The sequence below is a fragment of the Echeneis naucrates genome, chromosome 18 (genome assembly GCF_900963305.1).
Source record: "Echeneis naucrates chromosome 18, fEcheNa1.1, whole genome shotgun sequence".
NCBI lineage: Eukaryota > Metazoa > Chordata > Actinopteri > Carangiformes > Echeneidae > Echeneis > Echeneis naucrates.
Window position 1 is genome coordinate 109,323 of NC_042528.1, and position 13,731 is coordinate 123,053.

Here is a 13,731-nt window from a genome sequence, read left to right on the forward strand (position 1 = left end):
AGAACATGGTTAGTAAATGCAAAGAGGGAGAGGGGGAGAGAGGGTAACAGGGAGAGAGAGAGAGAGAGAGAGAGAGAAGCTCAGTCCTTCCCCCAGCAGCCTCGGCCTACAGCAGCATACCTAAAGAGTAGAGGACTTTAACTTTTTAACTATCATCTCTGTCATACAGGAAAGTTTTAAGCCTGGTCTTGAAAATTGCTAAAGAGTCCGCCCCCCGGACCGATACTGGAAGTTGGTTCCATAGAAGAGGAGCCTGATAACTGAACGATCTGCCTCCAGATTTGCTCTTGGAGACTCTAGGAACCACAAGTAAACCTCCATCTAGAGAGCGGAGTGGCCTGCTAGGACAGTAAGGAACTATGAGCTCTCTGAGATACGATGGAGCTTGGCCATTAAGAGTTTTATATGTTAAAAGAAGGATTTTGAATTCTACTCTATATTTTACTGGCAGCCAATGAAGAGGAGCTAACACAGGAGAGATATGATCTCTTTTGCTAGCTCCTGTTAATATTCATGCAGCAGCGTTCTGAATGAGATGATTAGATAACGTTTCTCTGAGGTGCTTAGGGCTGAGTACAATAACTTCAGAATTAAGAAGTAAAAAATTTTTGGTCATCCAGACTTTTATGTGTTCAAGACATGCCTGGATTTGGGTTCATTGATAGGTCCAGCTGAGTATCGTCTGCATAGCAGTGGAAGTTGATGCTGTGTTTCCTGATAATGTTGCCTAGAGGAAGCAGATAAAGCGTAAAGAGGATTGGTCCAAGTACCGAACCCTGCGGGACTCCATGACTGACTACAGTACATGAGGAGGAGCTGTTGTTTACATGAACAAACTGATGTCTATCTGATAAGTAGGATTTGAACCACTTTAGTGCAGTTCCTTTAATTCCAATTTCATGTTCCAGCCTCTGTAGTAAAATATTATGATATATGGTGTCGAATGCAGCACTAAGATCTAGAAGGTGAAGTATGGAGGCTGATCCATTGTCTGAGGCCATTAGAATGTTATTGGAGACTTTAACCAGCGCTGTTTCTGTGCTATGATGGGCTCTAAATCCTGACTGAAACTCTTCAAACAAACTGTTCCCATCCAGATGCTCGTGTAGTTGTTTTGCTACAGCTTTCTCAATGATTTTAGAAATAAATGGAAGGTTCGATATGGGTCTATAGTTTGCCAAAACATCTGGATCAAGATTCAGCTTTTTAAGCTGGGGTTTGATGGCCGCGGTCTGAAGTGCCTGAGGTACATAACCCAGAAATAAAGTCAGATTAACCAAATCTAGAATGAACGGCTCAATTAAATAAAAGATCTCTTTAAAGAGACTAGTGACGGACACTATAGAAGCTAGCTCTGAGAGATTTAGAGGTGAGAATGATTCCAGATGTAAAAGAGGCGCTGCAGCTGATTCAGCAGTTGCCGTCTTCAGAAGGGGATTTTTATCTAACGTAGGCAAGAGCTGATAAATTCTTTCTCTGATCGTGAGAATTTTGTCTGAAAAAAAACTAATAAAATCATTACTGCTTAGAGCTAAGGGGATCACTGGTTCAACTGAGCTATGGCTCTCTGTCAGCCTGGCTACAGTGCTGAAGAGAAACCTGGGGTTGTTCTTGTTTTCTTCTATAAGTGCTGAGTAATATGAACTTCTAGCACTGCGGAGAGCTTTTTTATATGTTTTTAGGCTCTGTGAGACTCTTCTGACTTGAGCGAGGTACAATCATATGCCTGACCTTTTAGAATGATGTTTTTATATTTCCCTTCTCTCCTGATGGACTGCATCTAAATGAAAATCTGATTTTATTCCATTTTATATTTATACCTGTAAGCTACGATCTCTGACGGTTAAATGTGAAATCGAAGAGTCCATCCAAACTTACGTGTTGACTCAGGTAGTAATTTCTTCTCCTGCTGCAGCGGTGTTAAATTTACAGTGAAACATGTTCATCCTCTCCATCGGCCTGAATTCAGACCTCCACCTCCATCAGGGTGAAATAACTGGATCTTTTTTTTTCTTAGTTGTCATGGTGATTCGTGGTATCGGGGCTCCATTGATGATGGCTTTTTATAGAGGTTGTGCACGAGTGCAACTCAAGATGAATCAACTCAGATCAGCTGTTGTGGAACCTCCTACCTGGAATAACCCCAGCGATTCAAAAGTAACAACAGAAAACCACTGCAGGACAGAAAGGACAGAGTCCAACAGTTCGCCAGGTAAACCAAAAACCACAACGAGGCAGGAAGAAGAGTACAACACCAAAAGTATCAACAGAACCAGGAACACAGGAAACACAAAGAACTCAGGAACAGGGACACAGGGTGAGAAGGAAACACAACAGACACACACAGGAAAGAGAGGATGAGGGACAGCTGCAGGACATGAGGAAAACTAGGAGGTGATTACAGAACTGTGTCCACATAAATACACAGGAAGACATGAGAATGAATGAGTGCTCTGTGTGGATACACAGCAAAGACACACAAAACCAATTTTATGGGAATCGTGCATGCAGTGAAATAAAGAAAGTGAAGGCGGACTGCAGACAGTTGAAGCAGTCATGAAGTAACTGAAAGGTAATTAAAGAAAAGCCATAAAAACCGAAATCCGTCCTTTAAAAAGAAATCTGTTCATAACAGTTGTTACAAGATGGCGCCGGGTGTCACGGCACGCTGTCTCTCCGTCCCAACATCCAAGTTTCTAATGTTCGCTGCAGTTGGTGTCTTCTCTTGCTGAATGTCCAGGCAGTGCTGGACATACCTCAGGACTCCCCCCGTTTCTGGCCTGTGCTTTATTCATTTTCCCTGTTTCAGGTATGCTATATATATTTATGTTCTTGAATTTAAATGTTTATGAATGGTTTTGTGTGTGTTGTGTATATATATCTACCAGTTAGCTGTATTTTGAATGCTGGAAGGAACTGTATACATTATAAAATGCTTTGTTTATACTATTGAGCAGCTAGCGTAGCTTAGCATGATGAAGGTGTTTCTTACTCATCACAAGTGTGACGTATAGTGTAGAAATCTTTATGGGTTATAAGTTTTGTTTATTCAGTCAACACGCTGTAATGATTCCATTTTTAGTATTTTTTTAAATGGAATTGAACATACTGGTACATTCTGTCATATGAGTTTATTAGATAAGAGAAACGTCACGTGCCAGTCAAAGGGGGGACCCTGAAATGCAGAGGCAGCGGCAACAAAATCTTTTCAAAGAGAATTTATTTAACCCACACTGGGTGCAACAATCAAATCATCAAAAATCAAAAAAAATCACAGGAGACCAGAGAGCACACCGGCGATGCGTATCATGGGGTGATCCGGCACTGGAGTGAAGACTGCGCAGGTATTTATGGCACTGGGTGATTGGTGTGATGAGAAACAGGTGAGTGTAGAGTGCTCAGTCAGCCAGCTCCAGAGGACGGAAGAACGAAAAGAGAGAGGAGGGAAGTAGAAAACAAAAACAAGAAAAAACACAACACAACCAAAACCAGAATCACAACTAAACATGACAAACGTGTTGCAGTGGAAATGTTATTCAGTATACTTATATGTTAACTAAGGAAAATGACATAGTATGCCATACTGTACGTGTTTATCTTCATGTTGAAAGAAAAAATACACTTTGAATGAAGCTGTCATAGAGGAAGCCTGGGTCCGTGTGCTTTATTCATTTTCCCCCTGTTTCAGGGTGTAACACCTCTGGTTAAAGACTTTTTAAATCTTTTAGAGTCTTTTAACCTTCTACAATTTGTGTCTGACCCAACACATCAAGGTGGCCATACTTTGGATCTTGTCTTGGGCTACAGGCTGTCTGTTACAGTGACTGATGTCCGCCCATTGCAAGTTCTAGATCGCTCATCAATTTTATTTGAGATTTTAATACCAAATTTGTCAACTTTGGGTAAAATAACTAGAACAATCAGGCAAACCAGATATATTAGCCCCAATGCATTAGAAGTTTTAACATCAAAGTTGCTGGATGTTATAAACCCTGTTTTTAATCTGACACTCTCAGTGACCTGTCTCACTGAGAAATGTTATAGTGCACTTACGGGTTTACTTGACTCAGTGGCTCCTGCAAAACAGCGTAGGGGGTCCAAACAGAGCCACACTCCCTGGCTAAATGAGGAATTGTTAACCCTGAGGAAAAAGTACAGAAAACTTGAATGTCAGTAGCATCTTTCCAGGTTTGAGGTCTTTCATCAAGACAGTTTGACCTCACATCAGACATCAAAGTCAACATTGAAAACAGCCTATTATTATAACCTGATTACAAATAACAACCATAATTCCAAACTGCTATTTGACACTTTCTCTAGGCTTACACTGCATAAACAGGCTGTCTGCACATGACTTTTTAAAGTTTTTTAATGAAAAGGTTGACATCAGAGACAAGATCATTGATTCTTCCAAGGATGAAGAAATTGGACTCATTACTAAGTCCATACATAACTGCCCTGGTCTTCATGAATTTGAACTGGTCCCTCTGGCTGCTCTTACTAAGGTTGTTATGTCAGCTCGTGGTACAACCTGCTCACTGGATCCTCTGCCGTCCTGGGTCGTAAAAGCATTATGGTCAACATTAGGACCTTATGTTTTATATCTATTGCACTTGTCACTCTCTTCAGGGGTTTTCCCAGATTGTTTTAAAATTGCAGTGGTTAAACCATTACTAAAGAAGCCTGGCTTAGCTGTTGACTCTCTGACAAGACCTGTCTCAAACCTTGCCTTTATATCAGAAATTTTTGAGAAAGTGATCTCGAATCAGCTCATACAGCACTTGTCAACTAACAACCTACTTGAGTCATTACAATCGGCCTTCAGTTCAAATCAAATTGGAACAGCCACTACAAAAGTGGTACATGATTTACTAGTTTCACTGGACTCAGACTCCCCCTCTATTTTACTACTGCTAGATTTGAGCTCTGCTTTCGAAACCCTGGGTTAGGGTTAGGGTTAGATAGATCAGATATTGTTGGACCGGCTTGAGACTATAGGAGATGGGTCTAACAAACAGAAACTTTTGGACCGTCTGGCTGCTGTTAAGAGTTCGTTATCAGCAAATTTCCTGCTACTGAACTCAGCCAATACAGAGATGCTACTTATTAGACCATCAAAGTGGAGCCACCTACAGGATACCTTTACTCTGTCTCCAGATGACTGTGTTATTCATTGTGGAGACAGAGTTAGGAATCTTGGTGTGGTCTTTGATAAAACACTTTCTTTTAATCTCCATATTAATGAGATTACAAGAGTTGCTTTCTTCCACTTAAGAAACATTGTTAGGATCAGACGTGCTTTATCATTTAAGGAAACTGAGGTTCTGATCCATGCATTTGTGACATCACAGTTGGACTATTGTAACGCCCCTTTTGTCTGGCTTACCCAAAAAAAGCACTCATGGTCTGCAAATAGTTCAAAATGCTGCAGCTCGTATCCTGACTGCAGTCGGTAGATTCGATCACATTACCTCAGTGCTGGCCTCCTTACACTGGCTTCCAGTTCAGGGTTATTGCGCTCCCAGGAGTCTGGCCTTCTGTGTGTCCCCACAGGTCCGCAAAAAGACTGTCGGTGAGGGTGCTTTTTCTTTTTGTGCCTCACTGTTATGGAACAATCTACCTCTTGACATCAGTCAGGTCAGCTCAGTGGACATTTTTAAAGCAAAGCTAAAGACCCACTTGTTTCCTTTGACATACAACTCTTGATTGTATGTGTTTTAATTTAATTTTAGTTTTAAATGTTTTTATTTTATTTTATGACTCTCTTTATCACTCTTTGTGTCTGTGTATATGTGTGAGTGCATCTGTCTAGGTAGGTAGCTGGTGCGGATCAAAGTAACATCCACACGGATGTGCTAAAGGTTTCCAAACAGAACAATTCAAAGCATCAAACTGCCTTTGCTGGCTTGCCTTCCTCCCATGGTGCATCCTGGCTCCACCTGTTCCCCACCCACATCCAGCCAGCCACATGATATAAAAGGAAACATTACTCATCAGACCAGACGCCCTTTTTCTTTGCTCTGCGGTGCAGTTCCGATGTTCATGTGGCCATTGTTGATGCTTTAGTAGTTCAGAGGGATCAGCACAGGCCCCCTGAGTGGTCTGCAGCTCTGGAGCCAAACTGTGATGCTGTGTATTCTGACAGCTTTTATTTTTTCACCAATTTGAGCAACAGTAACTCGTCTGTATCAATGAATCTGTCACTGTTTCAACACTGTTCCCTCCTTGGATCACTTTTGATAAATCTTGACTCCTGCAGACCAGGAATGCCACCAGAGCTGCAGATCTGGAGCTGCTCTGATCCAGTCCTCCAGAAATCACAGTTTGACCATCATCAAACTCACTCTACTTCGTAGTGCCCTCTGTGCTTATAGCCCGTGGCACTAAATTAATAAGTATGGACAAGATTAAGTAGTGCCTCGTGCTATGCACAGAGGCCAAGAACACAGACCAAGAACACATCAGTGAATGATGAACACAGTACACCAACAGAAAAGTTTATCTCACTCATCTCTGTTGCTTGATGTCCTATTAATACATGTTGGAGTTCTTTATAAAAGGAATCTAGATCTGGATAACCAGAGAAAAGAGCTGGAAATAAAGAAACTAAACCTTGAGATCTGGAGTATGAGAGTAATGTACTGAAGTAAATGGTACTTTAAAATGTTTCATTAAGCATGATTGATGTTGTATACTTAAGACTTTTCCTTTTCCAGAACCATGTTCGAGGAGGATGACTGGTTAAGAGGTGTTGCTTTTAATTGCGGGTTGTGACCAGTTTTTGTGTCCTCAGTGTCCTCAGTGTCCACGGTGTCTGTTAGAGGACTCTCTGCACTAAAGCCATAAAAACCTGCTCCAGGACTGGACAGACCGGACTGTGATCTGATCCTGGTCTGAAAGCCGATCTGTCTGGACCAGGATTCTGTTGAGTATTTTTAAGGATCAATAAATTTTTTTATGGATTAAAAACAAATAAGTAAAATAAATATGGGAGTAAAAGTGACTTTGACAATAAATAAAAAGGAGGAGCGGGGGTTAAAAGTGTGTGTGTGTGTATGTGTGTGTGTGTGTGTGTGGCGGGGGGGCGGGGGGTAGTTGTTTGTTTCAGGTTTTGATCGCAGTTCAGACAGCTGAGCTCCACAGAACTTCCTTCTTTGTTGTTTCATACCTGGACAGGTGTTTGTTGTCTCATGTTGATGACATCACAGACTGAGTCAGAGTTTAAGGAGGTTTATTGTAAATACATGACAGCGTAGAAAAAAACATCTGGATCATCCTGAATTTAAGACCAGAACCCCTGATCTGGTTTGATTCACACAGTAAAGCAGCAGAGTCCAGATCCTGTTGATCCACCTGAGTCCACATTAAACCTGGTCCAGGACTGTCAGACTCAACAGGACTCTGATGATCCTGGACCAGGTTTAGACCAGCACAGCATCAGACGGTCCTGGACCAGGTTTAGGGGTTCAGCTGGTCCAGCAGGTGGGAGCACTGAGAAACAGAAGGCAGGTTAAAGCAGCAGCTGAAGCAGCAACAGGTCCAGAACCAGGTCCAGGTCCAGGTCCAGGTCCAGCATACAGGACAAGGATCAGTTTGTGGGAACCAGGATCCTTCCTGGATTTAAGAGACAAAGACAGACGGATCAACAGCAGAACAAAAACCACTAAAACCTGTCTGGTCTAAACCAGTATGGGTCCAGTCCTGGTTCTGGTTCTGGGATCAGATTCTGACCTCTGGCTTTCCTCTTGTAGTAGATGAATCCGGCCAAAGATAAAACCAAACCGAGAATCAGACCCGACGCGCCGATCGCCAGTTTGTTCCTCTCTGCCTCCGGCATGGACGGATCTGAGGACAGACAGGTGAGCAAGGAGACAGGTGAGCAGGGAGACGGGTGATCAGGGAGACAGATGAGCAGGGAGACAGGTGAGCAGACAGACAGGTATTTACCCCAGTTGGTGATCAGAGGTTCCTTCAGGCTGGCGTGTTCCACCACACAGGAGATCTTCTCTCCAGACCTGGACCACAAACATCAATGTCAGACTGCTGATCTGGACCTGCTGGACCCGATTAGGCCTGACTGGATCTGGAGTGGACCAGACTGGACCCTGCAAGTGAAACTGGACCTCCCTGAAACTGACTAGATACGACTGGAGCTAACTGGAACTACTGGGCCTTACTACAGCTGACAGGACCGGACTTACAGGAACATCTTGGTTTTAGACTCAGCAGGATCTGCAGTGACTTCACCAGGCTGGAACTAATGAACCTAACAAGAAGAAAACTGCTGCTGACTGGTTTTCAACATATCTGTTTCTGGATCTGGATCTGGACTCACCTGGTTTTGGACCTATCTGGATCTGGATCTGGACTCACCTGGGCGTGTACTCCAGGTGGGAGTGGATCTGGTAGTACCAGTCCCCGTCGGCCATCTCCTCGGTGGACGTGACGTCAGACTTCACTTCCTGTCCGTCTCGGCGCCAGCTGACTCTGATGTGTTTGGGGTAAAAGTCGTAGGCGCTGCAGACCAGCACGGACTGATGAGATCCACCTGAAGGATCCTCGGAGTTGATCCTGACCGAAGGTTTGACTGGAACAGATCAATGATCCTGATCAGGTTCTACAGAGACCAGCTGGTCTGATCGATAATCAATAAAACAAATATCTGCAGCTGATTCGACCATCAGAGACCGTCGATCACTGATATTTTATATATAAGATCATCAATGCAGTGATCAATAAGATAATAAGATCAATATATTGATCATAGCGATCATATCTTTGGATCAATATGACCGGACTTTGGACCAATCACAGAGCAGCTCCTGGTTCCTCCAATGACAAAGTTTCTCCACCAGATGGAGACAAACAGTTTGTTTCACGATCACAGAGACCTGGTTCTCTCTGAACTGGATCACAGAGACCTGGTTCTTTGAACTGGATCACAGAGACCTGGTTCTCTGAACTGGATCACAGAGACCTGGTTCTTTGAACTGGATCACAGAGACCTGGTTCTCTGAACTGGATCACACAGACCTGGTTCTCTCTGAACTGGATCACACAGACCTGGTTCTCTGAACTGGATCACAGAGACCTGGTTCTCTCTGAACTGGATCACACAGGCCTGGTTCTATCTGAACTGGATCACACAGACCCGGTTCTTTTTGAAATGGATCACAGAGACCCGGTTCTTTGAACTGGATCACACAGACCTGGTTCTCTGAACTGGATCACAGAGACCTGGTTCTCTCTGAACTGGATCACACAGACCCGGTTCTTTTTGAACTGGATCACAGAGACCCGGTTCTTTGAAATGGATCACAGAGACCCGGTTCTTTTTGAACTGGATCACAGAGACCTGGTTCTCTCTGAACTGGATCACACAGACCCGGTTCTCTCTGAACTGGATCACAGAGACCCGGTTCTTTGAACTGGATCACAGAGACCTGGTTCTCTCTGAACTGGATCACAGAGACCTGGTTCTCTCTGAACTGGATCACACAGACCCGGTTCCAGAGTTCCTGTTGCTGATGAGAAAATCTGGAGACAAACCTGTTCAGTCGGAGTCTGAGGTGATGATGTCATGATGACGTCATAAACTCACCTGACTTAGTCACAGCACCGTTGTAGTAGGGTCCAACATGGTTGACACAGTATCTCTGCTTCTCATTCCTGCTCTGAACCACCTCTGGACCTTTGTTCCAGCGTTCTGCGTTCTTCACACCGATCTCAGTGTATCCAACAAACCTCCCCACTCTGCTGTCAAACCTGATGAACTCCAGTTTGTTGTAGAAGTACGATTGGATGTAGGTGATCCCAGAAGGATCCGTGGAGTTAAAGTCACAGCGAGTGATGTAAAATTCCCTGAATCCATCTGAAGACAAACAATCAGACAGAAATCAGTCTGGAGAGCTGCGTGTCTGTGTGTCAGTGTGTGTGTTTGTGTGTGTGTGTGTGTGTCAGTGTGTGTTTGTGTGTGTGTGTGTGTGTGTGTGTGTGTAGATGTATAGCTCTGTATCAGGGTGTATCAGTGTGTGTCTGTGTGTAGTCCTACCTGCTGTGTAGACAGCGATGAAGAGGAGCAGAACAGTTGAAGGACTCATGATGGAGAAACTGAACGAACTGAAACAATCCGACTGAGAAGGAATCTAAAAACCAGAACGGAGGTCACATGACACACCGTCATCTGTTACCAGGTAGACTACTGAGGCAGGAGTCAGGTCTGAGGGAGACGCACACAGACACACAACTACTGAGGCAGAAGTCAGGTCTGAGGGAGACGCACACAGACACACAACAACACAACAACTACTGAGGCAGGAGTCAGGTCTGAGGGAGATGCACACAGACACACAACTACTGAGGCAGACGTCAGGTCTGAGGGAGACGCACACAGACACACAACTACTGAGGCAGGAGTCAGGTCTGAGGGAGACACACACAGACACACAACTACTGAGGCAGGAGTCAGGTCTGAGGGAGACGCACACAGACACACAACAACACAACAACTACTGAGGCAGGAGTCAGGTCTGAGGGAGACGCACACAGACACACAACTACTGAGGCAGAAGTCAGGTCTGAGGGAGACGCACACAGACACACAACTACTGAGGCAGGAGTCAGGTCTGAGGGAGACGCACACAGACACACAACTACTGAGGCAGGAGTCAGGTCTGAGGGAGACGCACACAGACACACAACAACACAACTACTGAGGCAGGAGTCAGGTCTGAGGGAGACGCACACAGACACACAACTACTGAGGCAGGAGTCAGGTCTGAGGGAGACGCACACAGACACACAACTACTGAGGCAGGAGTCAGGTCTGAGGGAGACGCACACAGACACACAACAACACAACAACTACTGAGGCAGGAGTCAGGTCTGAGGGAGACGCACACAGACACACAACAACACAACTACTGAGGCAGGAGTCAGGTCTGACGGAGACGCACACAGACACACAACAACACAACTACTGAGGCAGGAGTCAGGTCTGAGGGAGACGCACACAGACACACAACAACACAACAACTACTGAGGCAGGAGTCAGGTCTGAGGGAGACGCACACAGACACACAACAACACAACTACTGAGGCAGGAGTCAGGTCTGAGGGAGACGCACACAGACACACAACTACTGAAGCAGGAGTCAGGTCTGAGGGAGACGCACACAGACACACAACAACACAACTACTGAGGCAGGAGTCAGGTCTGAGGGAGACGCACACAGACACACAACAACACAACAACTGAGGCAGGAGTCAGGTCTGAGGGAGACGCACACAGACACACAACAACACAACTACTGAGGCAGGAGTCAGGTCTGAGGGAGACGCACACAGACACACAACAACACAACAACTACTGAGGCAGGAGTCAGGTCTGAGGGAGACGCACACAGACACACAACAACACAACTACTGAGGCAGGAGTCAGGTCTGAGGGAGACGCACACAGACACACAACAACACAACTACTGAGGCAGGAGTCAGGTCTGAGGGAGACGCACACAGACACACAACAACACAACTACTGAGGCAGGAGTCAGGTCTGAGGGAGACGCACACAGACACACAACAACACAACAACTACTGAGGCAGGAGTCAGGTCTGAGGGAGATGCACACAGACACACAACAACACAACTACTGAGGCAGGAGTCAGGTCTGAGGGAGACGCACACAGACACACAACAACACAACTACTGAGGCAGGAGTCAGGTCTGAGAGAGACGCACACAGACACACAACAACACTACTACTGAGGCAGGAGTCAGGTCTGAGGGAGACGCACACAGACACACAACTACTGAGGCAGGAGTCAGGTCTGAGAGAGACGCACACAGACACACAACAACACAACTACTGAGGCAGGAGTCAGGTCTGAGGGAGACACACACAGACACAACAACACAACAACTATTGAGGCAGGAGTCAGGTCTGACGGAGACGCACACAGACACACAACAACACAACTACTGAGGCAGGAGTCAGGTCTGACGGAGACGCACACAGACACACAACAACACAACTACTGAGGCAGGAGTCAGGTCTGAGGGAGACGCACACAGACACACAACAACACTACTACTGAGGCAGGAGTCAGGTCTGAGGGAGACGCACACAGACACACAACAACACAACAACTACTGAGGCAGGAGTCAGGTCTGAGGGAGACGCACACAGACACACAACAACACAACTACTGAGGCAGGAGTCAGGTCTGAGGGAGACGCACAAAGACACACAACCACACAACTACTGAGGCAGGAGTCAGGTCTGAGGGAGACGCACACAGACACACAACAACACAACAACTACTGAGGCAGGAGTCAGGTCTGAGGGAGACGCACACAGACACACAACTACTGAGGCAGGAGTCAGGTCTGAGGGAGACGCACACAGACACACAACAACACAACAACTACTGAGGCAGGAGTCAGGTCTGAGGGAGACGCACACAGACACACAACAACACAACTACTGAGGCAGGAGTCAGGTCTGACGGAGACGCACACAGACACACAACAACACAACTACTGAGGCAGGAGTCAGGTCTGAGGGAGACGCACACAGACACACAACAACACAACAACTACTGAGGCAGGAGTCAGGTCTGAGGGAGACGCACACAGACACACAACAACACAACTACTGAGGCAGGAGTCAGGTCTGAGAGAGACGCACACAGACACACAACAACACTACTACTGAGGCAGGAGTCAGGTCTGAGGGAGACGCACACAGACACACAACTACTGAGGCAGGAGTCAGGTCTGAGAGAGACGCACACAGACACACAACAACACTACTACTGAGGCAGGAGTCAGGTCTGAGGGAGACGTACACAGACACACAACAACACAACTACTGAGGCATTAGTCAGGTCTGAGAGAGACGCACACAGACACACAACAACACAACTACTGAGGCAGGAGTCAGGTCTGAGGGAGACGTACACAGACACACAACAACACAACTACTGAGGCAGGAGTCAGGTCTGAGGGAGACGTACACAGACACACAACAACACAACTACTGAGGCAGGAGTCAGGTCTGAGGGAGACGTACACAGACACACAACAACACTACTACTGAGGCAGGAGTCAGGTCTGAGGGAGACGCACACAGACACACAACTACTGAGGCAGGAGTCAGGTCTGAGGGAGACACACACAGACACAACAACACAACAACTATTGAGGCAGGAGTCAGGTCTGAGGGAGACGCACACAGACACACAACAACACAACTACTGAGGCAGGAGTCAGGTCTGACGGAGACGCACACAGACACACAACAACACAACTACTGAGGCAGGAGTCAGGTCTGAGGGAGACGCACACAGACACACAACAACACAACTACTGAGGCAGGAGTCAGGTCTGAGGGAGACGCACAAAGACACACAACCACACAACTACTGAGGCAGGAGTCAGGTCTGAGGGAGACGCACACAGACACACAACAACACAACAACTACTGAGGCAGGAGTCAGGTCTGAGGGAGACGCACACAGACACACAACTACTGAGGCAGGAGTCAGGTCTGAGGGAGACGCACACAGACACGCAACTACTGAGGCAGGAGTCAGGTCTGAGGGAGACGCACACAGACACACAACAACACAACTACTGAGGCAGGAGTCAGGTCTGACGGAGACGCACACAGACACACAACAACACAACTACTGAGGCAGGAGTCAGGTCTGAGGGAGACGCACACAGAC

General features: G+C 46.1%; 1 protein-coding gene across 1 annotated transcript; it reads right to left on the reverse strand.

Moving 5' to 3' along the window:
- Positions 1 to 7,214: 7,214 nt before the first annotated feature.
- LOC115059106 (H-2 class II histocompatibility antigen, E-S beta chain-like) lies at positions 7,215 to 10,162 on the reverse strand. Its single transcript, XM_029526700.1, has 6 exons — positions 10,052 to 10,162; positions 9,602 to 9,871; positions 8,374 to 8,587; positions 7,948 to 8,015; positions 7,732 to 7,845; positions 7,215 to 7,614 (listed from the first exon to the last, which is right to left on the reverse strand). The coding sequence occupies exons 1-6, from the start codon at positions 10,098 to 10,100 to the stop codon at positions 7,589 to 7,591; spliced, it is 741 nt and encodes a 246-aa protein (XP_029382560.1). The 5' UTR covers positions 10,101 to 10,162; the 3' UTR covers positions 7,215 to 7,588.
- Between the last annotated feature and the right edge of the window lie 3,569 nt (positions 10,163 to 13,731).